This window comes from Drosophila tropicalis, unplaced genomic scaffold, assembly GCF_018151085.1.
Source record: "Drosophila tropicalis isolate 14030-0801.00 unplaced genomic scaffold, ASM1815108v1 contig_845, whole genome shotgun sequence".
Classification (NCBI taxonomy): domain Eukaryota; kingdom Metazoa; phylum Arthropoda; class Insecta; order Diptera; family Drosophilidae; genus Drosophila; species Drosophila tropicalis.
In genome coordinates, this window is record NW_027173338.1 from 9,156,728 (window position 1) to 9,184,272 (window position 27,545).

The following is a 27,545-nucleotide window of genomic DNA, read 5'->3' on the forward strand; positions in this document are numbered from 1 at the left end:
TAGGTCGATCTAAGACGGCGAAGTGTGCAAAATTAGCTCCTCAAAGTATGCAATAGGCTGGAAAAGTTGTTATAAGTATAGGATATAGTTGTAAACTATCAACCTAACTATATTTTACAAGCACTGGCAACTAAGGCCTTCGGCTTACAATTAGACGAAAAACTACATCCATACACTAGCCTGGGATTCGAACCCGGGTCCTCGTTGTTCAGTTGCCCAAATAACTGGGTCACTTAGACAACTCATCTACCGAGGACTGCTGGCTGGAAAAGTATTTGCAACAGTTTTAATAAATCATTTTATTTACTTAACTTAATGAATCTAGAATATTGTATTTTATTAAAAGATCTTCAAAACTATTATTAAAGTACTGAGTTTTCTTAAGTTTTAGACATTCAATTTCAGAATTCGATTCATTTTTTTCTATAAAATTTATAGTATAAATATAAAATATTTTTCAAAAAGTTTCGTTTCTTTGGAAAGGAAGGAATTGGAATTGGAAGGATTGAAATCTGATTAAAGTTTTTGAAATTAAAAAAAAAAATTAGAGCGATAACAAATTTTCCACGATTTTTTTCTGTACAAGGAATATTTATTGTTTTGTCAAAGTTGAAATTCATTATTTTTATTAGTTATAGACAAAATTTAAACATCTGTTAACAGAAAAAATTGGTTTTTGTAGATTTAAACGCATTTATTCAAGAAATGTACTAAAGAAATGAGGTCCTATATAAAATAGATTTCAATATCTGTATATAATAAACTATTTCAGGTATAAAAACCATTTAAGAGGTTTAGCATTTGACCACAAATATTTGTCAAAGTACAAGTCAATAAAGAAATCTTTGCCTTCCAACAGGAACTATAACGTAATTTTCCATGAAATGCCAAAAGTTTAAAGTTTAAACTTTTTTTTATAATCAAAGATGATTCTTCTCTTGGAAATTTTCACTTAGAATGTTTATCCACGTTTTTATCCGGATTTTAAAGGAAAATGTTCACCAGCCATTACCTAAGTTTAGACAAAATTAATTTAAATCCATAGAATTTTTGTTTTTTATTAATAAAATACCAAACATTATTTTTTTGGTCGAATGTCTACTGAAACACATTTACGATAAGGTATTGAATGACAATAATAATATCTTAAAAGTACAAAACTGATTAAACTTAGCTTATTAATGCGTGTTTTAGTCACGTAGAAAGTACAAAAAAATAAGAAAAAGAAACATAAAAAAAAAACTTAATATATCAAAGATAAATATAATGTAATATAATGAATCTTGATCCTGATCTATACCAGAACAAGTTTAAACCAGTTCGGAATGTGAATTTTAGATGAACGTTTAAACAATATTTTGAATATTAGATCAATTAGAATTGGTTTTTGCAAGTGATTCCTGTCAATATAAGTGTGAATGTATGTGTGAGTCCCATTTTAGTTTTTCTTTATGTCTCAATTAATGTTATGAAATCTTATTTAAACATTAAGGAAAACTGTAATGGGGCAATGATCACTGCCAAGGCAATGACTGCGAAACACCTGATCCACAATGCGTGAAATGAAACGCTGCGAGACAATGCAATAATCCAGACGCCAGCCCACATTGCGAGCCCGCGCATTGGCCATATAAGTCCAGAAGGTGTATGCCCCTTTGGTATCTGGATAGAGATGTCTAAATGTGTCCACATAGCCAAGCTCCAATAGCTCGGACATTTTATCACGTTCCTCCTTGGTGAAGCCAGCATTGCGAGTGTTGCTCTTCGGATTGGCCAAATCGATTTCCAAGTGTGAGACATTCATGTCTCCACAAATGATTACGGGCTTTAGGGCATCTAATTTCTGAACATATGCCTGAAAAAGGACCTCCCAACGCATGCGTAGCTCCAAATTGACCAGCTTGCGTCCCGAATTGGGAACATAGACATTGATCAAATAGAATTTTTCATATTCGGCGGTGATCATGCGACCAACATCATCGAATTCCTCATTGCCAATGCCATATTCGACATTGATGGGCATGATTTTGCTGTAAATGGCAACGCCAGCATATCCACCAGGCATGCATAGCCAATATGGATGATATCCTGGCAAGCGACTCATCTCCTCGGGCAGTTGATCATTCGAACATTTGGTTTCCTTATACAAAGAAGCGAATTAATATCTATTTAAACAAATCATTGAAGCATTATCTTACCTGTAGACAAAATATATCCGGCTCCTCGTAATCTACGAATTTGAGGCCATCCTTCTTAAGCCAAGCCCTCAAACCAGCTACATTCCAGCTACTTATCTTCAGATTAAACTCTGCAGTTGGCGAAGTAAACAAATCTTTGTCCATGTTTTGGATGGAAGTGGCTTCGATTTTCTTCTCCTTTTTCTTGGCTGCTGCGGGAAAACAAAAGTTGAGCACATTGTGCAAACTTTTCAATACTGCACCACCACCACAACCGGGGGCTAACATACTTTTCGAGCCACTGTCCTCCTCGTCCGCCTCCTCGATAGGTTCATCTTCGGCGATAGGAGCAGCAGCACGTTTTCGACCACGACCTAAAGAAATGGAGAATGTGACGGGATGATGAAAATGATTGACTTCTGAGATTTCGTTTTCTTACCAGGCTTGGCTTCCTTGACTTCTGTCTCTTTTACTTCCTCATTTTCTTTGCTCTTCAAGGCCGTCTTTTTCTGACCCCGTTTAGTGCTAGTGGAAGGGAGAGCCTGCTCTTCTTTCCCCTCAGTCTTATCTACCTTTTTGGCTCGACCTTTGGTTTCGGTGGCGGCAGGAGGTGCCTCTTTCTTGGTTCTCTTCTGATTAGCGGCGGGTTCAGCATCTGTTCCTTCAACTTCTTCAAGAACATCAGCTATATCAGCATCGGCCAAACGCTTTCCACCACGTGCCCGTTTTTTTGCCGCCGGCTCAGCTGTTGTTGGAATCTCGCCTTTGTTCTTCTTGGGAGAAGAAGGAACTTCTTCTGCAGGAGGAATCTCCTTTTGGCTCTTCCTCTACCTTTGACCGGCGCTGCAATGGCCTCTTCCTCTGAGGGAACCGGAACTTTCTCTTTTTAGTCCTAGACTTTGAGGTTTTGCTAGTGGTTGAAGGTTCTTCAACGTTAGAGGCAGCAGTCTTTGCGCCTCGTCCTTTGGGTTTAGACTCCACATCCTGGACACCATTTGAGACGCCATCCTCCGCTTTCTTCTTACCACGGGCGGATTTTTTGGATGGCTCTAGTTCGGACTCCAGGGCAGAAGCAGAAGGAGCCTTCTTTGGTCGTCCCTTTGGCTTGGCTTCAACACCATTTTCGGCTACACTTTCCGCCTTCTTTCTACCACGGGCCACTTTCGTTGGCGGTTCTTGTTCGGACTCCAAAGCAGCAGGAGCAGCAGGAGTCTTCTTGGCTCGTCCTTTCGGTTTGGCCTCTTCCGCATCCTGAACGCCATTTTGTCCGCTTTGTTCCTCAACCTTTTTTTTGCCTCGCACAGCAGTCTTCTTTTCCCGCGCTTCCCCTTCACCATCACGCGTTACCGTTTTCTTGCCACCCGTTGATTTACTTGCCGGCGGATCTTTAACCATGCCATCAATACCATTGCTGGTGCTGGAGGTTGTGCCGGTTCCGTTTTCTAAAGACGTTCCATTGGCGGCTTTTGCCAATACCGGCAACTTTTCAGACGCTGCCGCTTCAGCTTGCTTTTTTGTGGCCTTGACGCGAGGCATTATTTGTTGCTTCCTGGTTTTAGTCTCTTTTATAACAGACAACTATTAATGTTTCTAACTTAATTATATTTTGCTGTTCTCGCTAATATTATTAGTCAATCTAAGCACTTTACACTTTGTTTTAGCAGGACAACAAACCACAATACTACATACATTTATCAACAGAAATATGAGCGCGCTACGATAAAAATGTGGCCAGCTGTGCCGCTATTCAAGCCGTTATTTGAGCCATCGAACCCCTATTTCTTGTATATACTTTGTTTAAATTTTTGGTCCTTTTTTTGTATTTTTAACGTTCGTAATATTTTTTTTATATATATATTTTTTTTTTTGAGAATTTACTTGTCATTAATCTTAAACAATCAAGATAATGTGGAATCGACAAAATATTCAGAAGCCATTTTTTTTGTTTAAAATTTTGTAAATTTTGACAAAATCTTGGACAAATTTAAAGACACCCTGATCATAATAAAAAAATTTATATGCCAAAAAATGTATATGCCATGTATACATTAAATGTTAACCCTCACACACCTTTTGACTTTTTAAGCAATTATAAGTGAAAAAAAAATATACATAAATAGAAAGTAACAAAGTTTTAAAAAAATTCTCTAAAATGATTTAAAGTTAGGAACAAATAAATAGAACTCCCTAACTTGAATTAATTTCACTATTGATTAAAAAATCGGAAAGTATTTTTTTTTATTTCTATATTTGCGCAATATTTATTATGGTATTTTTAAAATCAGGCCGGGAACTATTTTTAAACTATATCTTTTCTTGGCAGTGTTTTTTTTCTTTTCTAAATAAAATATTACAGATTTTAAGGATACCGAAATAAAAAAAAATGGTCATGTTTAGTTTGCAATAAAACTCTTAATGTAAAAAGATTTGTGGCAGTTTTGTTTTTAGTTTTTTGATCGACTCAAAAAGGCAATTTTATTTTTGGTTCCTGTAATTTTTGAAACTTTGATAACCGACACAAAGAAATAATTTCAAGTTATATATAAATTTTATTTATTCATAAAAATAACAATATTCTAATTCGATTAACTTAATTAATATTATTTTTAATTATGTAAATAATCATTTTGAAGTGCCTAGGTTGTTAAATCAATAGAAATTATTCGCCCAGTACTATTAAAAGGCTGCACAACGGATATATTCTCAAAAGCAATGTTATCCGTTTGATTAATTGAACCCTTATCGGAGTTCGTTGTATGATGATGAGCATACCAGTCGGTGACGGCTATTAATTTCTTTGGCATACTACTACTACTACTACTACAATTTTCCTGATTGTGTTCCTTAGGCTGCGCCGAACTTTCGGAAGTAAATGTATTGGTCGTATTCAGTGCTCTCACAACTGAAACATTTGTTTTCGTATCTACAGCACATCGATTAAATACTGAATTTGTTTTATAATTGGAAAATATGTAAACTGACTGTTGCAGTGGTTTTATTGAATTGTCATCAGATAATGATAATGTTGAACAACTTGATTGCGCAGCAAGTGGGTCATCGGGGCTGATGCTGGTGCTGGTAGTGATGTTTTTGCAGATTTGTTGTCTTATGGATGTTGATTCAGGTTCAGCATTATCATCACAAGATGTTGTTCTTTTAGCCTTTTTGCTTTTATGTGAAACGGATATTATGGTTAATCCGTCGGAATTAATAACCTGCGGAGTTGATGCTATCGTCGTTTGCTCTTCATCGTCCGAGGAACACAAATCAATTGTATCCACAATGACCTCCGATGATGGTGAAATTCTCCAATGGGAATTCAATGAAGTATCTCGTGTTAGCCTTATATTTAGTTTTGTATTTGTTATAGGAATTGGCTCTCCAGTTGCATTATCGGATATCTTTTTTAATCTAACTGAGATTGGACGGCACTGTTTAATTAAGGGTGAATTTAAAAACAAAAAATTCTGTGTCGTATCTCTTCGTTGTGCAAACTGACGACGCGGAAACGAATAGATATGCAAATTGTGTTCATGTGATTTTTTAAAAGTACAATGTACATTGCTTAAATTGGATTTCTTTTCAAATGGTTTTTGTTTACAACTGGATTTAACAACTAATGGGGTATAGCAAAATCGGTCAAGACGCTCGAATCTCTCTAAAACATATTCCAATGATATTGGCTGTTTTGTCGATTTAAGTAATTGCTGCCCCGCTGGCGATGATACCGGGATGAATGAACATCGATTAAATGAATGTACATTACGATTTCGTCGCGATGACATTCGTCGATTTTTGCTTGATGTATCCTTAACTAACTCCTCATTGAGAAAATTGGGTTTCTGTGTGTGCTTAGTTGGTAAATTAGGATCAGTACTTTTTGATTGAAGGCAAAAATTGAGTAAAAATTCGTTACGTAACTCATCATTATTCTCGTTTTTACTTTCACATTTGTTATCTGGTTCAGGAGAGTCGCAAAGTATTACATCATCTTCCATATTGCAAATATTTTCGTGTTCCTAAAAAACAAATAAACAAATAGAAACAAAAACAAGATAATAATAAATATTATATGTACCCCGTATGAAAATGGAAAACAAAATAAACTATTTCAGTTGTTAATCATGAGTTACTATATACATACATATATACATAGTATGACTATATGAATCATGCCATAATCTTGTTTGTTTTATAACACTTTTCGACTCTTTACACTTTAATTAAGCTTCTCATTTTTTCAACTTACCAATATAGCTTCCTTGGAATAAAGTTCGGCATCACAGTTATCGCAAAGATAAATATCGAACGGCGGTGGCTCAACCATCATGTGTTGTAAATTATCATTGTGTGAATCACTCAAATTTTTCTGAAGCAATAAACATTTTCTACTTTTCTGCTGTCTATCATACGACTGAAAAATTGAATATAACAAAAAAAATTATTATTATACATTTGTATTGTGTAAAAAAATCTTTCAAAAATTCTTTCCCTTTCCACCCTTCAATTAAGACCAATTCTTTAGGGTTAAATAAAATCTAGAAACTGCTGCAACGTATTTCATCATTCCACAAAAAGTTTACGACCTCAATGACCTTCAATGTTATTATATATACATATGTATATTGAATTACATGTTCAGTGCCAGGATCAGATTTAAGACCGCTAAAAGCATAATAGGGAATCGTTTTAAAGGTAACTAAAATCTGGTAAACATCTATATGATTTATCAAGAAATTAAAGACAATAGTTTTATTTAAATGTTATAAGCTTCCGATTTTTACTTTAGGAATCGTTTATTTGTTTCTATTATAAAAACTTCTCCATTCCATAGGCCCTTCCGAGGCATTAAGTTGTGGAAAAAATTGAAATTATTCATTTTTATTTAAGAAATCTTCATTAAAAATATTTTACTTTTAAAAGGTTTTTGTCGGACACCGATTTTTATACATAAACCATTGTGCAGCTTTTTAAACATGTATTTAAGGAATATGCACAGATATTGTATTTGAATCTTTTTCTACTCTTGTTCGATATTTGAATAAGTACTCAAAGAAAAATTCTGATTCAATGATATATTCAATTCTCGCTATTCCTTTGTTTAAATGTATACTGATTTACTGGTAATTCTTCAAATCCGAAACTTTTTTGAATTTATATTTGATTTTGTTCGTTTTAAGCAAAATTTTGCAGTACTAAATACAAACCAAAATTCAAATATTTTGTGGAAATTTGTAATATTTATTTTGATCAATTTTTTAAAAACTAATAACAAACCAAACCAAAAGAAAAACAAAAAGAAATACATATTCGATATATTGATTCAGTTTTTTATTCGTTCTAATCTTTTGAGCATTGATCGCTTGAACTGAATGCCTCAAGTTTGGATTTTAATGTTTTCATATAATATATTAATACTTACCATATTCTCATTTCGAAATGTTACCAATAGTTTGTTATTTCTCCTATCATACAGCGATGTTGTCGAGTTGTAATTATTGATAAATCTTAAACTTGCATGTTCATAAGATGCTAGATCATTACAAAACCGTAAAAGGAAAAGACTTTTATGAAATTGATAGCAAATGACCACAATCTCTTTCATTTTGTCCATCCAACTCTGTAAAAAACACAAAACAAAAAAGTATTAGAAGTAGAAATGGATTACCTAAAAGTAATATTTTAAAGATTTGTTTACTTACGCCAACAAAATGTTTGGGTTTCTTAAGTGGTATACCAAATGGAGCATTTTCTGGCCACCATTCGGGTTCACTGCAATCAATTTTCTTTGGAAGATTAATGTGTCCCAAAGAACATTGCACCATAAATGGTATGAAGTTCTCCAATTGTGGTTCCGTAATTTTCTCAAGGGATGTCGGATACCCATTGGCAAACAAAAGCGGCAGATTTGATATCATGTTTTGTTGAGATTTATCCTTTTCGTCCATTTCCACTGAAAAATAATTTTAAAAAAAAATAATTGGATTTAATTTGTAGTTTCTAATTTACATCTATCTTGAATAAAACAATTTATAATAAGAAAAATACCCATTTAAGGATGATTATTTGGTTTGCCAGTGTGATTTATATTGATTTAATATTATTTTCGCGAAACCACACCTCTTTTTTTGAAAGTATCTATGACGAATGGCTATATTGCAGGGTGAGATTTAAAGATTAGATCTTTAATAAAAAGCCTTAAGAATTTAAACTAAAAGGCCTTTCTAAATAGAGCTCAGTAAAATCTTTATATTAGTATAAAATTCAACTGTCTTGAAAATTGAATTCAAAATTCTTGAATTTTTTTCTACTTTAGATCTTTTGAATAACTCTAAAAATCGGTCCTTTTAAGTAACACTTAGCTAAAAATCAGTCACAATTGCTCTCTCGCTGGTTCTTTCTCTCTCTCTCTCTCTCTCAGAGCAGTCTGTTAATTTCAAGTTAGATTTATGTGTAACTCTCATTTAAAACATAGGGAAAAAGAAACTCGCCAGATGAATTGGTTGAACGGTTTTATTTCAGTTTTCTCTGTGTCTAATAAAAGAACCTTTTGTCGAAAAACAAGAAACGGTGAACAGTTATACATATATGTACATATACATATGCATACTTACATATGTACATGCTATTATTTTTATCAAAGATCCTATTCTATTGTTATTTTGGGTCTCAGCGTCTCGTTTGGGCGCATTCGTTTGGCTGAAGAGGCTTTTTTTAAGTGCCTCCGCAGGGAGGTCTTTATTTGCTTTTTCTCAGCGTAAAGGAAATCGAATATTATTTAAAAGGACAGACCCCCCGTCTCATTACCTGGATTAGGCTATGATTCTATCTAAATCTTCTTTCTGGCTAACAGCGACCCATTTGGCAAATTACATATGTACATATGTATAAATGTATAAAATTTAGATACAGAAGTAGTAAATTTGGCTAAATAAAATCAAAACTAAGGCTTAGACTTATCAAAATAGCGATTAAAAACAGATTGATCTAACTTAAAGATCATGCTAAATTAGAAGTCTGAGCAAAGACCAAGACAGAACTATACAGAACTATCCTAACGTCACTTATTGCGACAATTCTTCTTCCAACCGTCCTCCAATCGCTGTTGGTAGCTCAGAAGAGTTTTCTCTATCGGCATTCTCAATTATAAATGCATACACACATACATACATACATAAATAGAGGCAACACCTCCTTCTGCAAATAGCTTTACAACACTTTAATATTAAATTTGTTTGTATGGACACCTATGTATTTTTGTATTTATCATTACATATTTAATTGGATTTTTTGTTTGAAAAGGATAAGAAACACAAACACTTTAATTATCGTATAACACAGAAAGTATGTACACATAAAAAAAAAGAGAAAAAGTAGACATACTTATGTATGTATATTGTTCGATTGAAGAGTTTGCCTAATACATAGAGGTTAAATGTGAAAACAATGGAATGGAATTTGAATTCGGGAGTTTTTTTTTATGTTAATATTTGTGCATTTTAATGTTGTTGCATATACAACTATGCATGTAGGTGTGTGCGTATGTGTATTCCAAGTAGCTTCAGCCACAGGAAGATAACCATATGTACACACATACATACATCCATACACACACATACGAGTTTACTTATATACATACATACATATAAGACACTTCTGTTCAACTATATAAATCGCAGCATGGTTACCCACCGTTTAATAGATTTTATTCAATAATGAATACAAATTACACGTCGCGGATTCACAATTTACACAATATTTTCATGCTACACATTCCACAAATCTTTAAAATAACAAGGGTACTTCCAAGGCGAGTTGCATTGGTGGGTATTTTTTAGAAAACGAAAAGAGAGAATCATACGGGTGTCCTAAAATTTCAATCGTTTTGGAACGTTGAAATGAAACACTTTCATCAAGCACTTAAGTTGCTACATAGACCACCTTCTAAAATTATCGACCGATAAATTTTATCGTCAAAATAATGATGGTTATCGACAACATTTTAAATCTAATTGAAACGAGGATGTGAAACACTTTAATTCTAACTCATTCTGCCAACAATTTATTGTTTGGATGGAGTGAATTTGTCACTCTTTTGGTGACTACAATGTCCCATTTTATTGTCTGCTAGAAACAATAATACTATTATGTATATATATAAGCAGAGATTTAATATGTTAACGCATTCCAGTGGAACTTGTTTTCAGGATTAATAATGCGTAATCCACCAAAATTTTGTTATTCTTTTTTTATTAGGTGTTAAAATGTCATACATTTCTCGAAAATTCTTTCTAATAGTCTAATAACAGTGTTGGTCAATGTTTCTCAAAACCTCGTATTTCATATTTGGTGCGGGAGTATGAGTATTTAGAAATCAGGGTTTTTTTTTTTTTTTTTTTTTGTTTTTTTGTAGTTCGTCCTCTCTTTTTTATAACAATTGAAATCAATTTTTAATTGTATGAAAATTTCACTTTTCCTTTCAACATTACTACTCCAGTCGGATTAACTTTAACTTTTATTTTTGTATTTGGATAAAGTATTCCATAGTCAACGTTTTCATATAGATCCTTTAAAACAAAAAAACAAACATTGAATTACTTTTAGGATTAATGTTAATTTTATAGCTCACCTCTACTCTATATCCATATGTATTAAGAAGACCCAACTCTTTTAGAGTAACAGATATATCCGATGGTGTTCCGTCAGTTCTTCTATTTAGAAAAGCAATAGCATAGGAGTAAAAGTTTTTATAGATTGGGCCAACAGGCTTAGACCAAATCTCTATTCCTCTGTGCTTGTATATTCTTCTTCCTTGTATTCCAAGTCCATCCTGATCTACTTCAATTATTTTTCTATTAAGTAGAATTTGCTTGAATTCTGGCCGTATTGTTCGCAAATCAACGGACATCAACAGCGGTGCGGCTAAAATTGACCATATGGCAAATTGAGTTTTAGCTTGTTCATAGCTAAGTCCAAAATTTCCAATTATTAACTGAAATACAAATACAAAATATTTTAATAAATTTACAATAGTTATAAATCTGTAGAAATAATGTTGACAAAGGTCAATCAATCTTAATTTACTATTACAAATTAGTATTTTTCAATATAAAGCGTAAAAGATGGTGGTACCACTTTTTTTTTATAATAGATTCATAATACCAAAAAAATGCACCCTTCTGCAATGTGTAAAGTCTTGTGATCTTCTGTCTTAGGAATCAAATACTCTCGAAACACTCAAAACTGATTAAACAATTACTTTTACCTTTACTTTTGCCACCATAATAAAAAATTATTCACCACAAATTGATTCACAATTTTTAACTTTGGCCTATATAAATAATCCGTCGGATTATATCTTATCGATAGGTCTATGACTCCGATACTTCTTATTCAATTATCTGTGAAATCGTGAAAATATATACATATTTTCAATTTCCTGGATCCACCATATTGGATTCGTCTCTAAAAACGTATCGTTTTTTTTCACATCAATCCTGTTGACATTGGCCGCCGCACAGTTGTCGTAAAAAGTTCCAATACTTTTATCGTAACTCCAGCGAATATTTATCTAGTTCCAAATGACTCTAACAATAAAGTCATTGCTGAAACGAATATGGTATAGAAATGAAACAAAGACCTTGGACGGCTGTATAGAACGGAAATATTGCTCAAGTACGAGACGAAAAAGGGGCAACATCGAGAACAAATTTAGCGCTAACGTCGTTTTTTTTTTTCTCCTTGCCATTTCTTTGTAAACTATGATTTAAAGAAGATCTTTTGAATTAAGTCTACGACGCTTAAAACATAGATAAAAGTTTAATCACAATAATATGGCCTTTTTACAAGACCTAAGAATATTTCTGAACGTTTCCTAAAGAAAAAAAGAATTGAATTGAATTTAATTGAATTAGTAACTTTTGTTAATGCAGTTTATCAGTTAAATCGGACACTCGATAATTGCTAGAAATATGCATGCGAACGATATAAGGGAATTTAAATCTATTATATTATATATAAAAAAACTTTTCATTCTTTTCAAATAAGTTAAAAGAATTAAATTTAAGATTAATGGGTTTTAATAAATCCACACCATGGGAAACGTTTAAATTTCAGGACCAAAAGTTATACATAAAAAATCAAACCCTTTGCCCGATTTAAGTGTGATAGTCTGTAGATTGAGTATATATCTATTGGTTCAATTAGTTCGGCTTGCCGAATTCGTATGAAATATAAAAATTACCATATCCGGATCGTTCCAGTGACCAGGACCTGCATTCGCCGATATTATGTCTTGGTTGTTGCCGTAATAGTCAATAATATTTTCAACGGAGGACCATGAATCTTGTATGTCGTCATAGTTTCTCCATAGATTGCAATGCGTTTGAACAGCTGAGAAATTTGGTTGAATTCCGGCATATATTTGGTAAACAGGCCAACTGCATGAGTAAACCATTGGTTTCCCAGTACGATTTAACAAGTTTCCAAATTCCGAATAACCCTTATCCATATCAATTGGTAAAGCATAACACCCGTCTAATTTCACATAATCAACGTCCCACTCTGCAAATTGTAGTGCAACTTCTTTTTCGTATCCAATAATTCCAGGATATCCAGCGCATGTGTAATTTCCATAATCTTCATAAATACCAAATTTTAGACCTCTTGAATGAACCTAAAAGAATATATTTCAAATTGCACTTAAGCAAAGAAGAACGTTATAGAGTACTCACATAATCAGATAAAGCCTTAATTCCACTTGGAAAACGTTTTCGATCAGGTACAAGATTTCCTTCAGGACTACGATTTCTCTCCAGCCAGCAATCGTCAACATTAATGTATTCATATCCAACTGAAGCATATCCTTCGGCGACAAGAAGATCAGTCATTGTTTGAAAAAGTTGCTCACTGTATAAGTTGTACCATTAAGTTTATTATAAACGAAATCTTAATTTTTTAATTTACCACACCTTATACAATTATCAGGATCGTTAGTGCAATCCGTATTACAACGAAAACGCTCCCATGACAGCCATCCCATTGGCGGGGTCCTTGCAAGCCCATTGTCTAAACAATTACATATTCTGAAGAGAATACTAATAATCCAAATTAATGAATTCATGAATATCTGAAAAATACCACGAAATTTGTTAGTTACATGTCTTTTAAATCGTTTGACGACATAAGCCTTAAAAAGGATGTTGGCACATATAGAGTTTTGTTTGAAATGTTAAGTTTTGCAATAATATTACGAACTCTTAAATTTTGATTACATGAATTTAAACAAGTTAATGTATAAAAATATATATACACAGATACATATACATACATAAGTATATTAAAGAGTAACCACCAAGCGAATTATTTTTTTAACTCAAACTAACGGATGTTTGTTTGTAACCCAAGATTATACTGACATTGTAAAAGACCAAATGTAATGATCAAAATTATGATATTGCTATTGTTGTGGACAACCTTCTATGAATTTTGAATTCTTAACTGCACGAATTACAACACCATTGTCGGAGAGGGCAGAGGATAGATTCGAAAAGAGCTACTAGGTATGGATGCACTAAGATCGCGCGCAACAAATGTTTGTATGGATTTATGGATAATGAACATTAGTCTATAGGAACACGTGGTCTCACCAAGAGCTTTTTTTGGAGAATCCTATTTACTAGAACTCGCAAAGCGCTAAAAACGTCGGACCTCAAAAACGAAACAGTATTATTCAGTAATGTAACGTACAAGTATGTGATTTCTACTTGTGCTACGATATTTGAACTCATACTGTAACAATGATTATCGTATTCAAATAAGTTAACTATATGTGTAACAGAATTATGAATAAATTAAAATTTATAGATTTACATAAATAAATAGACCTTTATAGAACCAAAAGAATACAGACAGAAACATTTCTTAATGAATACTAATGGGAGGAATTGAAACTACATATGTATATAAATCTAACGATACTATTTTAATCCTCTTTATGTATAGACCATACATCAAAATTTAATTGTACAAATAAAAATTATCAAACTTTTTTTGTTAAATATAATGATTATGTTGATTTTGAAAATCCATTATTAAAGTGATAAATAAAAGAAAATTAAAAAAAATAGTTTCTTGAAAAATATAAGTGACCGTATTTGTTTTGATAAACATGGATTATTTAAACACCTGTTGGAGCACTTGGATTGTTTACATACATATAATTTTAAATTCAGTTGCAATCACAAAAATACGAGACTTTGTTCCAAAATGTCCAAATGTTTCCTGCTGGTGTAGTACAAACCAAATTGTTAAGGTTATCGATAAATTTTGAAGCTCTACTGCCCATCTCTAGGCCATGCCGCCTGTTATTATTGTTTCTATTTACTAATTGCTCAAGCATGTTTTGGATGTATATTGCTTATATTATTCGCTGACAACTACATGTGAGTTTAATTATTGTTTTCCTAACACGAATAAAATGACAGAAGGATCAGATACTGGATGTTGAAATGGATATAAAGGGAGTTGTTATTTGCATATGTACATATGTATGTATGTATATAGCATATATAGGGCACATGATTTACTAGACTAATGGTCATTAGGATCAAAAGAAATTTCGATCTCGTGAAATAAATTGTTTAATCATGTTTTAAGCAAAAAACCTAATTAGTTTTTCAATTCTCTTATAGGGTATATAAAGTGGATAAAATGGACTCGAAATATATGGCACTTGGTAATACGTCCGGTGGATTACCCTCGATAAGCTTTTCTGTGAAACGCAAAATCGAAACAATCGAATCGCACAGTGGTTTTTCATCAAAATCCCCCCATGTGCCAGCCAAGCAACCTCGTCTAACGAACTCGAAGAAACCAAGCATTGGATATAATCAGCATCTACTACCAGTTTTCAATTGTCAACAAAGAATACTGCGGGAAATCGATGAAAATGACACCGTTCTTATTATGGGTGAAACTGGCTCTGGTAAAACTACACAGATCCCACAATTTCTACTGCATGCTGGCTATGCTAAGAATCAAATGATGATTGTTATAACCCAACCACGACGAGTCGCCGCCATTACGGTGGCCAGGAGAGTGGCCCAAGAACTGTCAACCACAATTGGTGATCTAGTCGGTTATACGGTTCGTTTCGAAGATGTCACATCGGAGAAGACTAAAATACGATTTTTAACTGATGGTGTGCTATTACGTGAATCCATATTGGATCGTTTACTGCTCAAATATTCTGTTATTATGCTCGATGAGGCTCACGAGCGTACCGTGAACGGTGATTTACTCTTTGGCATTGTTAAAACAGCACAAAAAGAGCGTAAGAAACGAAAGTTGGCTAATTTAAAAGTGATTATCACTTCCGCTACCATGGATATCGATCATTTTGGAAAATACTTTAATTGTCGCGGTCTATATCTTGAAGGAAGAACTCATCCTGTTCGAGTGATGCATGCCAAGCAGCCACAAGATGATTATATACATGCAGTTCTTGTGACACTCTTTGAAATTCATAGGAATGAGCCTATCGAGTAAGTACAGATTTAAATATCATTCACAAATCTACATATACATATGTATATAGTAAATAATGTTGATCGTGGCCCTGGGAATTAACTTAAATAATAAGTCATTAACGGCCTCTCGCTGATTTAATTTGGCACTAAGTGTGAGTTGGCCTAAGTCCCTACCAAAAAAAAAAAAACTACAATAGTGATAAAACACTTGCAAAGCCCCTTGTCTGCAGTATTAAAATAAATAAACGGCACTTGAAATGATTAAAAGAAATTCACAACATAAAATAAGAGCTTCTTTTGAGATACATATGTATATATTTATTTTCATTCTACATATTTCGTTTTGCAGCCAATAAACGAGATCTTGGCAATCGGCATTGGCTGATGCTATGCAAACGATATTGCATCTCCGGTTGTGTGATCTTTTCGTATAGTTTCTTCTTGGCCTCGGCAACGGTATGAATAACAACACCATCTCCTCCATCATCCATATTAAAGGCCTCTCCCTCCGCACATTCCGGACACTGTTGTGTGAGCACAATATCATTGAGATCGGTGGGCGCTTCGCAGATCTTCTCAATCTGTTTAACCACATAATCCACTTTACCCTCATCTTGTCGCTCTAGAACATAGACACTTGCTGTTAGCTCCTGTACTCGAACCTCAAGCAACTTCAGAAATCTTGCAACGTTAACCAAATTAACGTGTGTATGATCGCCAAGGAGGCCAGCAAGTGGCGTGGCATCTATTGAGCACATTTCACAAAGCGTTTCCACACCCTGTAAAAGATTCTCCAGACGGGCATCATTGTTTTCGCGTATTCTTAAGAGCTCCATATTCGATTCCTGCTTGTGCTTTACTTCACTCTCAAGGCTGGAAATTAGCTCGAGTTGTTCTTGCAATGTATTGGAGTTGTCGCGCTTTAAAGATATGATATCCTCAAACAAACGATTAACCGAGTTATTTAACAATGTAATATGATAGCTCATTTCATTGGCATAATTGAAGAAAGAGTAGTAAAGACTTTCCTGCTGTTGAAACTTCTCGATAACCTCCTCCACATTACTAGAGTCAGTATATTCCAAGATCTTCTGAAGCACCGAGTTATAAAGATTAATTTTTTTATTATGCTTGCGCCGGAACTCATCGCGACGCTTGTACTCCTTGGGCTGTAGATCGGCCAGTTCGCGTGGCTTTGCCTTACACTCCAGAAACGCTGTGTTATCCGCATCAGCTGCGACCTTTCGCATAATGCCTTGGAGCTCAATACGACGAAGATCTCGCTCTTTGGCCTCTCGTTTGGCAATATTGTCGATTTTCTCATAGACATCGATGCATCCGTCAAAGGTATTCAGGGCATAATCGATAAGATCTATGAGATATTTCTTATCACTGTTCAACTTTTGCACCATTTTTGTGTAGGAGTCATTGAAGAAAGTACGATGATTCAGAATACGTATGAGCTGTTCCCTTAGCTCAGCATTTGCTGCTGTAAAACCGCACTCTTGCCGCACACCCACCTCCAAGGCATTCTCCAGAATTACCATTTTCTTTCGCGTGTGAGCCACATGAGCCTGATGCTGCTGATCTGGCACGGTTAGGCGATTGAGATTGTATATCTGTTTATCCACACGACTTATCTCCTTCTCCATATTGCCAATTGATGTCTTAAGCGTTGTTATATCCAAGGCTAGATTCTCCTGACACTCAACATGACATTTGATCATATCCAAACAGCGATCATTTGTCTTCTTGTGCGTCGTTCCACTTGCCACCCAAATCTGGGCTCGCAAATCATTCTTTTCCTCTTCCAACTGATCAATGGCATTCTCGTAACTGGATTCGATTATAGTCTCCTTACGTGATTTCAGTTTACCAGACAGGATTTTCTTGTATTCACGTTGACGTTTGCCCAATTCACGATGCTTTAATAAATAACTCTCAAGAAAAGTGTTTTTATTGAATTGCAAGTCATCCATTATGATTGATTAAAACTTTAAACTTTTTAATTTAATAAAAAAAACCAAACACCATATGTTCTCAATGTAAATATATTTGTTGTTTCTTTCTATATATCAGCCTGATCTGTCTGGTGTCTTTTTGAAAATGGCAAATATGTTCAAATGTACTTAATAACTTTCTAAATAAGATTTTGAAGTCTAATGCATTAGCTTGCTATGCTAGATGGTTGTTAATTTGTTTTAGTGAAATATTTTATGTCTAAATAACATGGGCGACTTGTTAACTGTTGATATTGCAACTTAGATTTTTAGAAATTATGTATCTCTTATTTTTTAGTCACGATGTTTTAATATTCCTAACTGGACAGGATGAAATCGAAGGACTGGCTCAACAAATAAGACAACTTGCAAAGGTAAATAAAATACGATTCCAGTGAATTACCTATTAATAATATAAAATTAATTTACAGATAAATACAACTGGACCGAGTGATGTTCGAGTATTTACATTGTACTCTCAGTTATCTCAGGCCAAGCAATTGGAATGCTTTTTACCGGTTCCAGCCAATACACGGAAAATCGTATTGGCCACAAATATTGCAGAGACATCGATTACAATTCCTGGCATTCGTTGTGTCATTGACTGTGGTTATGTTAAGGAGAAACACTTTAATCCCAGCTCTTGTTTTGATAGTTTAAAAACTGTGCGCATATCGAAAGCTCAAGCTTGGCAACGTACAGGACGTGCTGGCAGAGATGCACCTGGAATTTGTTATCGCACATATACAAAAAAAGATATGGAAACATTCAAACCGGCAACAGATCCCGAAATTTTAAGAATAAATACCACATCGACCGTGTTGCAGCTTTTGGCATTGGGCATTAAATGTGAAAATTTTGACTTTTTGGATATGCCATCAGAGGAGAGTTTAAATAAGGCGAATCGCGATTTAGAGACACTTGGTGCCATTAAATACGGTGGTGATGGAGTTGCGAATATAACACCATTGGGTCGTTTGATGGTACACTTTCCACTAGACCCAAGATATTCGAAATTGCTTTTATCAGCACCTAAATTTGGATGTTTGGAAGAGATGCTAAGTCTGGTTGCGGTACTATCAAGCGATAACATTTTCGTTGTACACACTGAAAAATCCGAATTGGCGGCCCTGGCGCATGCAAAGTTTCAATCGAAACATGGTGATCATTTAACACTACTAAATGTGTTCAATGCGTTTCAAAAGACAGAAAAACCAAAGGTAAGCATTTATTTCGTATTTGATTTTATGCGATTAATATTTACATATGTATGAATTTTTCTTCTTTTTTTCAGGTGTGGTGTCACGACAACTTTTTAAATTTGCGTAATCTTACATATGCACGAAATGTTCGCAATCAACTAGCTGATATAAGTACAAATATTGGTTTGACCCTATGCAGTGGTGCCAATGTTGAAACCCAGAAGAAATGTCTCATAAATGGTCTATTTGATAACATTGCTGTGCTTCAAAAGGATGGAAACTATCAAACCGTTCTTGGTCGACATAAGGCGAAAATTCATCCATCAAGCGTTCTTCATGGCAAATACAAACCGAACTACATTTTATTTAATGAACTAATTCAAACTGATCAGAATTTTCTACGACTAGTCACAGAAATATGTGTAGAATGGATAGAGGATGTGGTGCCACACTTTAAAAATATTATGAAATATTAATATAATTAATAATAAGAAACTTTTTACAAAGTAATAATGAGCATAATGAAAAAATAAAGAATATAGTGCAATCTATGTCTGACTAGTTGGCTGATGCTAATAAATATTCAAATTGTCTGCTAACTGCCTATTTGTATTTCATCCCAATCATTTAATTAATACAAATCTAATGGGTCTGATTAAAAATTTACATGAGTTTATTTTTTTTTTATGAATATTTAATTCTACTTAAATAAATATCATACAATCTATTTACAAATTCGAATATATTAGCGAAATACTTAGCAACTATAATTACGTTTCTATAAATCACCAAGAGTAAGTCCGTAATACACATTTATTAAAGGTATGTTGATTCACCTGCAAGACAAGAGAAGAAAAGCCACCAACATGATTATTATCATTGTAATTAACTATTCTCTGTAAGAAGTATATTGTTGAAAGACATCATTTTAAAAATACTTTCTAAGATAAAATAATCGATTTATTACCGATTTCTGGCGTATTGGCTAAACAGGTTGGATGAATGAAATGCCCCAAGTTCATCAAAGCCTCGCTCGTCAGCCCATTAGCTCCTGGTCTTGCGAACTACATGTATATTTAATTAGCACAGATTAAATATATATACAAGTGAAAGTTAATGAAGAAATGCGACACCTTATTCAGGTTTAACATTTTAATTCTTAAATAAGCATAATACATACCAAATTTTTGGGGGTCTATTATTTATTAAGATCTACAACAGATCCGTAACTGCTTTTGCTAGTCTAGAAGGATATCCGTAAAAGTATAAGCCCAAAATCGGAGAGACATTCAACACTACTGATCTATATAAATTCATTTTAAGACGAGAGCAACTGGAAAAGGATGGACTACTTGAGTGTGTAAACTTGTTCTTATGACCCAAGTGTCTCTTGAAAAAACACTTTTATTTAAAAACCACGACGTTATAGATAAAGGCAATGTATTTTTAAATATAGTGTCCAGTGTATGCGGTCAAGCAGACAGACATACATGTCTAATGGCAGAGGAAGGGGTGTAAAAAATAAACACGATGTACGTTAAATCTGTGACCACTTTTGATTTTTTAATCAATATATATATTTATTACTAACAACGTTTTTAATTTATTTTTTGAATTAACATAGACAAAAAATGTTTCTTTTTATTGTACAATCTTTATTGTAGATGAAACAGAAAATAAACAAAACACACAAAGACCAAAGCAAAACAACATACTCAGATGAACTAAATTTAGTTGTTAAACATTACTTAAACTTAAGCGTTTTGGGCTCGGAACAATAAGAACAAATTTTATATTATTGATCTTATTCTTATAAATGCATTTTTGTTTTATGATGAACTTAGGTGTGTGTATGTGTGTTGGTTGTGTGTGTGTGTGTTTAAATGATAAACAAAAAAAAAGATGTATTGAAAATAGAAGAATTTTTATTATTCTTCCACAAATATTATTTAAATAAATATTTGAACGTATACCTTAATGGAATAGATCACTAATTTTCTGCATAATTAGTTGTTACATTTACATTACTGGAAATATCTTTGGATTTGTCTTCGTCCAGACCTAAGATATCCAGATTATTGGGTGTCTGGGTGCTTTTTGTTTTAATTTCATAGTCACAATGATGATACGTATTATTGAAATCAACTGAATAAAATAAATCGGGTGGGGATATTGTGTGTTGTGTATTATTCTCCTCCATATTAATGTTATCGACCACTCGATTTAGATCGGGAAATGTATATGGTTTCGTCTCATTAAATATACAATGATGAGGTTTTTTTTCTTGTAAACAATTTATCTGTGTTTCAGTATTAAATCCGATCGACATTGTTTCTGCAGGTTTTGTACAAACTATTATAACATTTGAGTTTGAGTTGTTGTGGTTTGCTGTTGTTGTTGTTGTTGTCGTCATTTTATTATTTCGATTTTGGGCAAAATATTTTGCATTCTCTAACGAACTGCCAGCAATCAGAAGGCGTGAGCTCTTGCAGGGTGAATTATTTAAACTCAATAGGTTATCACAAATATTTGAGTAATAATCATCACTATGATGTTGTCGTCGCCGTTCCCCTCCATCCACGGTAAACAAATGATGAAGGGGGGATTTAAATGTCAATAGAGCACTTGTTGATTTCGATTTCTCGATGGTCGTTTTCATCAAATTAATGTTAGTGCTTTTAAATATTATCGGACAGGACGATGAATGTGTCGCTATCACGGCGCCTGAAGATGACGACGACGACGAGGACGAGGGTGCGGACGACTTCGACGATGACGCCGCCGATGAAGAAAATGATGAGGATAATGGGATAGTTGTTGAATTATTTGGTTTACTTTTGCGACCAGCAAATGTATTTCTTCGATAGGTGATAAAATTGCGAAAAATTTTAGCCGAATCTGATTTAAAATAGTTTTGCAGCCGCTGTAGATTTTGACTGCTGGTGATCAGTTTATTAGTTTTATTCTTTTTTAATTTCTTAATACAACTTGGCATCATTTTGGCTTTCATGAGAGGCCGCGGAAGTGTATAAACTTTTCTTCCATTTATATTATTGTTTGGTTGTACATCTTTAGAAGAATTTTGTATCATTAGGGGAATTTTTAGATGGTCATAATGGTGGTCATGGTCATATCGTTGTTGTTGTTGATTGTCTTGAATATTCGAAAGAAACTTTTCGTTAGCAAGCTTGTCTAATCGTTGATTCGGATTCGTGGTGATATTTTTGTTTGGAGATTTCTCTCTTAAGGTAATCTTGAGCTGCTGTTGATGATGATTATTACAATTTGTTTTTTCTTCATTTTGAGTAATAATGTTAGAGTGGTTGTGGGAACAGGGCAAATTAAAAAGTATTACTTTTGCTGCTAGATTATTGCTAACAACAGAAGATGACTCACCGGATTCCCAATCTTCGTCGCCTTCTCCGGTATGATTATGATTGGCATGTGGAGAAGACCTTTGTTTACTACATGTGATGTATGGATCCTGATCAAGGCTTTTAATCGATCCTCCACCAACACATTTAAGAATATTGCCACTACTATCATTTAAATCTCGAGTCTTGGGTGTAATATTCGCATCATTTTGCCACTTGACAAAGCCAGAATTTTTTGCGGACGGTTGTTGATTGACAATATGCAATTTCTTTGTATCATTTTTCGATATTGTATTATTTGCTGTTAATGGTATGGACTTTGTCGAAGGCTGTTTGCGTTTGAACGCCGTTGAGGGATTTCTTGAATGGGTAGATACTCCATCATTTGTTTGATTGTTTGTCTATGAATATGATTTTGATTTTAAAAAATATATATTGCATTTTTTTTTTTAGTTCATATGATTTGTAAATGCACCAGCATTTACGACTTACAAGTGTTTCATCCAGTTCCAAATTTTCGATTTGTTGATCCGCCGTTCCATCCACTAATTCAAATGATGCACCGCTTGCCTCTGAAAAACGACTTGAAGATGATACAGCAAAATTATTTTCCTCTCGATTGCGAAACTTATTCTTATGCATTTTTTTCGTGGGCTCAATTGGAATACCTTCGAAAACAATCGAAACCTGGAAAAAAAGACCACCATTAAAATTTGTCTCATTTAAAATTTTTTTTACTGGAGTAAAACTGAATAACAATTTACGTTATGACAAACTAAACTAATTAAAAAAAAAAAATTTCATAAAAAAAATATCAAAGAAGTTAAATTCGGCTATGCCGAAGTTTATATACCCTTGCAGTCCTTGACAATAATAATTTCACATGTTCAAAATTTCTTTTCTGCAACTCAATTCATTAATATACAAACAAAACAATTTTACTCTTCATACTATGTACAATTTGTTCTTCTTCTTCCCTCATTCCCTAAGCAAAGCAACGCACGCATACACATACAGTTTATGTAGCGTTGCGTCTGTGTGTGTATGCATGTGCTCTGTTAACAGATGGTGACGTAGTAGGCAGCAAGCAGAGCTGCCGGCAGCGATTGAACCGATTTATATAGACTGTAACTTGTGTTCTATTTATCCGATCAGGGTCAAATTTTGGGATCTGAGATTTTATATCAAATTCTATTATATTGGTAAATTTCATGGGGATACTCCAATTTTTGCAAAAATTTTTGTTCCAGAGCTATATGATATAGTAGTCCGATCCCAAAGATTTTCATACTTTATCTCACCCGGGTAAAAAAAAGCTCCCAAAAAAAATTTCATCCCGATAGCTCTTAAGATGGCTGAGTAAAACGCGTACGCACCGACGGACAGACGGACAGACGGACATGGCTATATCGACTTAGCTTCTCATGCTGATCAAGAATATATATACTTTATGGGGTCGGAAACGTCTCCTTCTGTGCGTTACAAACATCTGACCAATTTTATAATACCCTCTGCAAGGGTATAAAAAAACTTTATGTCATTAAACAATTTAGTACTTAAAGGTTTAAGTTGAAGTTAACAAATAACTAACAATATTATCTAATCTTTAAGCCAACAATTATTTACTCATTACTCTTAACCAGAATTTAGAAAGATTGCTTGAACCAAAGTTACCAAAATAACTCTATTAATTAAAATGTTATTTTAAAACTTAATTAAAAGACTTTATAAGACTCTTTTAAACAATCGCGCACGAATCAAAATATGACACTAAACAAAGTCTCTTGTGTTTAACCGATATAAATGTGACTTAAAACAGAGTCGAAATTTATTAATATTAAGACGATATGAATACGATTTTTATATGAAGATAAGCTTCATGAAGTACTAAGCGTTTAAAATTCATGATTTATCTACTGAATTTTAAATATTACATTTTACTATCTAATTTTTATACATTTCATTGGGTTCACAACTTACTTTAAAATCCTCAGAAAATAATTTATGTTCTCGATCTTTATGTGCATCATCGATTTCGGATTTTTTAAGAGTATACATAAACTTTTCTGAATTTCCAAATGTTTCACAAACTGCAAAAATACAAATTCGCATTAGATACATATATTTTTCATTTCATTATTTGAATATTAACAATTCGTATATTTAAATACAAAGTTAATTGAACTATTTACCTGCAGAATTTTGGACGAAGAACGTATTGAACCAAAAGTGACAAAAATATTTTGTTGAAGACTTTGTAGACTGTGAAAGCTCAACCTTTATATCACCGGCAACTGTTAAAGATGAATTACTTATATCCAGTACAAACGTTCTTCTGAAATCAATTGACCACGTTTCCAGAAGCTGCAACCAAAAATAAGTCGTATTAGCATATTTAAAAAGTACAATCAAATTAAATAGATACAAACATTCATTTCATTTGTGGAGTCCTCTAACTCAAATACCGAACATTGCACCATGCCCATATTACGCAGGAAGCTGCTCCCAGCAAATCGTATTTCACAGACCTTTATTAAAAGTACACAAAAGAACAAATGCTTTAATGAAAAATTAGTTCTTTTTGCAATAACAAAAATAGAGTGAACTTACGTTTAGACTTATTGTTTTATATAGAACTCTTGAACAAATTAAATTTGCAAAATACTGAACATATCGACGCTGAGATGGGATTGTTACACCTTTACAATCCTTCGTACGTTTCTCATCATACCAAGCCAATGCTTCATCAGCTGTTTTCTGCATCCCACTATACAACAAGTAGGCACAAATCATGGTACCTTTTATAACATATAAATAAAAATGATATGTAATTTAATTTATGACTTACTGAAATGGATTGAATGCTATGTCCTTACCTGTTCTTCCTTTTCCAGCTTTGCAATGCACAGCTACAACATTTAGACTATCCTCCTTGAGCCAGGAGTCGACGTCTTGGCAGAACCTTTGTATCAATTCAATTGTGGGAGGGTTATGGTCCTTAAAAGGGTAAATTGCAACTCTCTGAAAATTAAAGACAATTTAAAGTTAACAATTGACTGCATGTTTAGGTTAACATTATATACCCCATGAAATTTGTTGATGTCGTATTCCCGTTCTAGACATAAGTTATAAATTTTATAGTGCTGTCCATGATTTTCTTCCAAGAATTTAAACACATCTTCAAAACGATTCCTGTACAAGCCTTCAAATTTATCCGAAGCTGGATAACCCATTGCAATTATATTTTCGCAAATGTCTAGAAGCACAGTATCAGATAAAATAATTTGAATAAGTTTTGTAATAGTCGATATATATGAAATTCTTACATGTGAGATCCAAGTTGAATCCATTTTCTTTGTACCGTATCCGTTTCTTGCTTACTACATTACGTATCACGTTAGACATCAATGATATTGTATTAGCCATGTTTTTCTTCTCTAAATGAGAGGGTCGCGGTCGCGCCGTTGAATTAAATTATTTCATTTAATTTGTTTAACTACTAGTTGAAATCTCCATTAATAACGTTTATTTTGTAAAATGGTGAGAGAATAAACTTAAATCGTTTGTTTCCTGTAATAAATCCAAAAGAAATTAGTTTTCGTTTAGTATGCAAGTAGTACAAAATGCAATAAAATATACAAATTTGCAGTATTTTCTAGCAGCATTTTCAAAATATTTCAAAAATATAAGTATTATAGTGATCCCATTTCTGCATAAATAATGTTTTACTGCATTTTTGATGGAACCGTTTTATGAAAGTATTGAAAAGGACTATATAAGGATAATTATACAAGATATTTTATTTGAAAAATACTTACCAATTATAATTAGTTTGGTTGTTGCGAAATCCATTAAGTAGTTTTCAAAATACCAATTGTCTATTTGTAGGGAACTCGGTGTTGTTTAGTGTCAGGATTAGCCTGCATACATACGTATAAAAAAAATATGTTGTAGAAACGGACATACAAACATACAAATTTTCAATTACATCCACTAAAATAAAGCATATTCCTTTAATTCTAACTAATTGTGAACGCAATATATGCATTTTTGGCGTATGTAGTTAAATATCAATATTATTCTGACAATACCGATGAACAACTTGAACATTATGAAAGTTTCGTGTTTTTTGAAGTTTTGTCATTATTTGTATATAATCGTATATATGCATACACACACTTCATACATATGCAAGTAAATGCAATACACAACATCCACAAAACACACGCGAGTATGTATGCATGTATGTACATACATTCATACATACATACATAGGTAATCACTATTGCCGATTAAATATTTCTTCTCGTTGAATTTCTTTATTAAACAATTTATCCACGATATTGTACCAATATATATGGCCACACACACAATCACACACATCACATTAATGCATATACACATGTAACATTATAAAAGTTATACATTTGAATAACTGTGTAAACCTTTAAAGGAAAAAGGAATGTACATATGTATGTACATGCGTGTATGTACTTACACACGTACATAGGAGGCAGCAAATTTATGTATGCTTGCCATATATATCATTTTTCATGTTACATATGTATGCATGTAAATAATGGCCAAGAAAAAGTAAACTAAACTTAATTATATACACTGTTTTCACAGACATTTTGCATATGTATGTACAAATTATATGTACATACATCCATCCATCCATTCGTACGTTCGTATGTACATACATACATATACGAAATGCCTGTCAGCACAAGACATAAAAATACACACAGGCCAACGATTTTTATGTATGTATGTATGCACAATGTGTAAACCATTTAAAATATTCAACTTCTTCTGTATAACCTGTTCACTTGGGGCACTAGTACAGCATTTTAATAAATTGTTTTTGCAATTTATCGAACGTATTTCGAACTCAGATTATAATGCAAAAACCTAAAAAATAAATAAAATTCAACGAGCTGCCAGTTCGCCGCGGACCTTTAATTCGCCTTAATATAGTCAAATTCGCCTTAAAAAATTGACTCTTCGCCTTAAAAAACGAAACTTCGCCTTAAAAATTAAAACTTCGCCTTAAAAAATTAACGAGCATGAAACACACAGGGTGATCTAGGTAATCGATAAAAAAAGTATATTTGCGCTTATCGATATAAAGGGTGTTCCAAAATTCAAGCAAGATTTGAATTTTGCGCCATTTGTGCTTTAAAGTGTTGCCAACAAAAAAAAATAAATTGGAGCTCTGCACAAGAGAACAACGCATTTTTATTGTTCAGCAACATTTTGC

General features: G+C 33.3%; 7 protein-coding genes across 17 annotated transcripts; 1 reads left to right on the forward strand and 6 right to left on the reverse strand.

Annotated features, from left to right (window-relative positions):
* Positions 1-1,032: 1,032 nt before the first annotated feature.
* LOC137581251 (recombination repair protein 1-like) lies at positions 1,033-2,769 on the reverse strand. 3 transcript variants are annotated; one of them, XM_068295451.1, is made up of 4 exons: positions 2,617-2,769; positions 2,468-2,551; positions 2,199-2,389; positions 1,033-2,140 (listed from the first exon to the last, which is right to left on the reverse strand). In XM_068295451.1, the coding sequence occupies exons 3-4, from the start codon at positions 2,340-2,342 to the stop codon at positions 1,481-1,483; spliced, it is 804 nt and encodes a 267-aa protein (XP_068151552.1). In that variant the 5' UTR covers positions 2,343-2,389; positions 2,468-2,551; positions 2,617-2,769; the 3' UTR covers positions 1,033-1,480. The 3 variants fall into 3 exon arrangements, with proteins under 3 accessions (XP_068151552.1, XP_068151551.1, XP_068151549.1); XM_068295450.1 differs by having other exon boundaries at positions 2,199-2,386; positions 2,617-2,664; XM_068295448.1 differs by having other exon boundaries at positions 2,199-2,551; positions 2,617-2,671.
* Positions 2,770-2,918: 149 nt separating this feature from the next.
* LOC137580814 (recombination repair protein 1-like) lies at positions 2,919-3,713 on the reverse strand. Its single transcript, XM_068294941.1, has one exon. It carries the CDS (start codon positions 3,711-3,713, stop codon positions 2,919-2,921), a length of 795 nt encoding a protein of 264 aa, XP_068151042.1.
* Positions 3,714-4,706: 993 nt separating this feature from the next.
* Positions 4,707-10,045, reverse strand: ova (ovaries absent). The gene is made up of 5 exons (XM_068294398.1): positions 9,870-10,045; positions 7,880-8,130; positions 7,600-7,797; positions 6,427-6,591; positions 4,707-6,196 (listed from the first exon to the last, which is right to left on the reverse strand). Exons 2-5 carry the CDS (start codon positions 8,123-8,125, stop codon positions 4,814-4,816), a joined length of 1,992 nt encoding a protein of 663 aa, XP_068150499.1. The 5' UTR covers positions 8,126-8,130; positions 9,870-10,045; the 3' UTR covers positions 4,707-4,813.
* Positions 10,046-10,575: 530 nt separating this feature from the next.
* LOC137581140 (alpha-N-acetylgalactosaminidase) lies at positions 10,576-13,892 on the reverse strand. The gene is made up of 6 exons (XM_068295319.1): positions 13,826-13,892; positions 13,148-13,305; positions 12,911-13,085; positions 12,421-12,852; positions 10,807-11,169; positions 10,576-10,744 (listed from the first exon to the last, which is right to left on the reverse strand). Exons 2-6 carry the CDS (start codon positions 13,297-13,299, stop codon positions 10,628-10,630), a joined length of 1,239 nt encoding a protein of 412 aa, XP_068151420.1. The 5' UTR covers positions 13,300-13,305; positions 13,826-13,892; the 3' UTR covers positions 10,576-10,627.
* A 622-nt stretch (positions 13,893-14,514) lies between these two features.
* Positions 14,515-19,488, forward strand: ath (ATP-dependent RNA helicase DHX33). The gene is made up of 5 exons (XM_068294210.1): positions 14,515-14,620; positions 14,870-15,721; positions 18,005-18,080; positions 18,138-18,926; positions 19,001-19,488. Coding segments are annotated over exons 1-5 (2,103 nt in total). The 5' UTR covers positions 14,515-14,618; the 3' UTR covers positions 19,385-19,488.
* On the reverse strand, positions 16,010-17,807 carry wam (wampa). The gene has a single exon (XM_068295160.1). It carries the CDS (start codon positions 17,683-17,685, stop codon positions 16,036-16,038), a length of 1,650 nt encoding a protein of 549 aa, XP_068151261.1. The 5' UTR covers positions 17,686-17,807; the 3' UTR covers positions 16,010-16,035.
* Positions 19,489-19,558: 70 nt separating the features above from the next.
* On the reverse strand, positions 19,559-27,248 carry Pten (phosphatase and tensin-like protein). Of its 9 annotated transcripts, none has more exons than XR_011032990.1 (12): positions 27,107-27,248; positions 26,101-26,202; positions 25,609-25,852; positions 25,366-25,538; positions 25,159-25,303; positions 24,893-25,080; positions 24,712-24,810; positions 24,475-24,646; positions 24,263-24,372; positions 22,951-22,969; positions 22,775-22,865; positions 19,559-19,744 (listed from the first exon to the last, which is right to left on the reverse strand). XR_011032990.1 is itself a non-coding variant. In XM_068294208.1 (12 exons), the coding sequence occupies exons 3-12, from the start codon at positions 25,706-25,708 to the stop codon at positions 19,725-19,727; spliced, it is 1,581 nt and encodes a 526-aa protein (XP_068150309.1). In that variant the 5' UTR covers positions 25,709-25,852; positions 26,101-26,202; positions 27,107-27,248; the 3' UTR covers positions 19,559-19,724. The 9 variants fall into 9 exon arrangements, 8 of the variants coding, with proteins under 8 accessions (XP_068150309.1, XP_068150304.1, XP_068150310.1 ...); XM_068294208.1 differs by adding an exon at positions 22,305-22,683 and having other exon boundaries at positions 22,775-22,969; XM_068294203.1 differs by adding an exon at positions 20,882-22,683 and having other exon boundaries at positions 22,775-22,969.
* Between the last annotated feature and the right edge of the window lie 297 nt (positions 27,249-27,545).

Bases quoted from the DNA above. Each gene is read 5' to 3' on its own strand.
- LOC137581251 (XM_068295448.1), bottom strand. From the start codon at position 2,465: ATGTTAGCCCCCGGTTGTGGTGGTGGTGCAGTATTGAAAAGTTTGCAC. The intron at 2,141-2,198 runs GTAAGATAATGC...TCTTTGTATAAG, and splicing joins CGGATATATTTTGTCTACAG to GAAACCAAATGTTCGAATGA.
- LOC137580814 (XM_068294941.1), bottom strand. From the start codon at position 3,713: ATGCCTCGCGTCAAGGCCACAAAAAAGCAAGCTGAAGCGGCAGCGTCT.
- ova (XM_068294398.1), bottom strand. From the start codon at position 8,125: ATGGACGAAAAGGATAAATCTCAACAAAACATGATATCAAATCTGCCG. The intron at 7,798-7,879 runs GTAAGTAAACAA...TGTTTTTTACAG, and splicing joins AACCCAAACATTTTGTTGGC to AGTTGGATGGACAAAATGAA. The intron at 6,592-7,599 runs GTAAGTATTAAT...TCAATTTTTCAG, and splicing joins CATTTCGAAATGAGAATATG to TCGTATGATAGACAGCAGAA.
- LOC137581140 (XM_068295319.1), bottom strand. From the start codon at position 13,299: ATGAATTCATTAATTTGGATTATTAGTATTCTCTTCAGAATATGTAAT. The intron at 13,086-13,147 runs GTGTGGTAAATT...CAACTTATACAG, and splicing joins GATCCTGATAATTGTATAAG to TGAGCAACTTTTTCAAACAA. The intron at 12,853-12,910 runs GTGAGTACTCTA...ATATTCTTTTAG, and splicing joins TTAAGGCTTTATCTGATTAT to GTTCATTCAAGAGGTCTAAA.
- ath (XM_068294210.1), top strand. The intron at 18,081-18,137 runs GTAAATAAAATA...ATTAATTTACAG, and splicing joins AAATAAGACAACTTGCAAAG to ATAAATACAACTGGACCGAG. The intron at 18,927-19,000 runs GTAAGCATTTAT...TCTTTTTTTCAG, and splicing joins AAAAGACAGAAAAACCAAAG to GTGTGGTGTCACGACAACTT.
- wam (XM_068295160.1), bottom strand. From the start codon at position 17,685: ATGGATGACTTGCAATTCAATAAAAACACTTTTCTTGAGAGTTATTTA.
- Pten (XM_068294203.1), bottom strand. From the start codon at position 25,708: ATGGCTAATACAATATCATTGATGTCTAACGTGATACGTAATGTAGTA. The intron at 24,373-24,474 runs GTAAATAGTTCA...GTATTTTTGCAG, and splicing joins CTTCGTCCAAAATTCTGCAG to TTTGTGAAACATTTGGAAAT. The intron at 22,684-22,774 runs GTAAGTCGTAAA...TCATATTCATAG, and splicing joins TGGAACTGGATGAAACACTT to ACAAACAATCAAACAAATGA.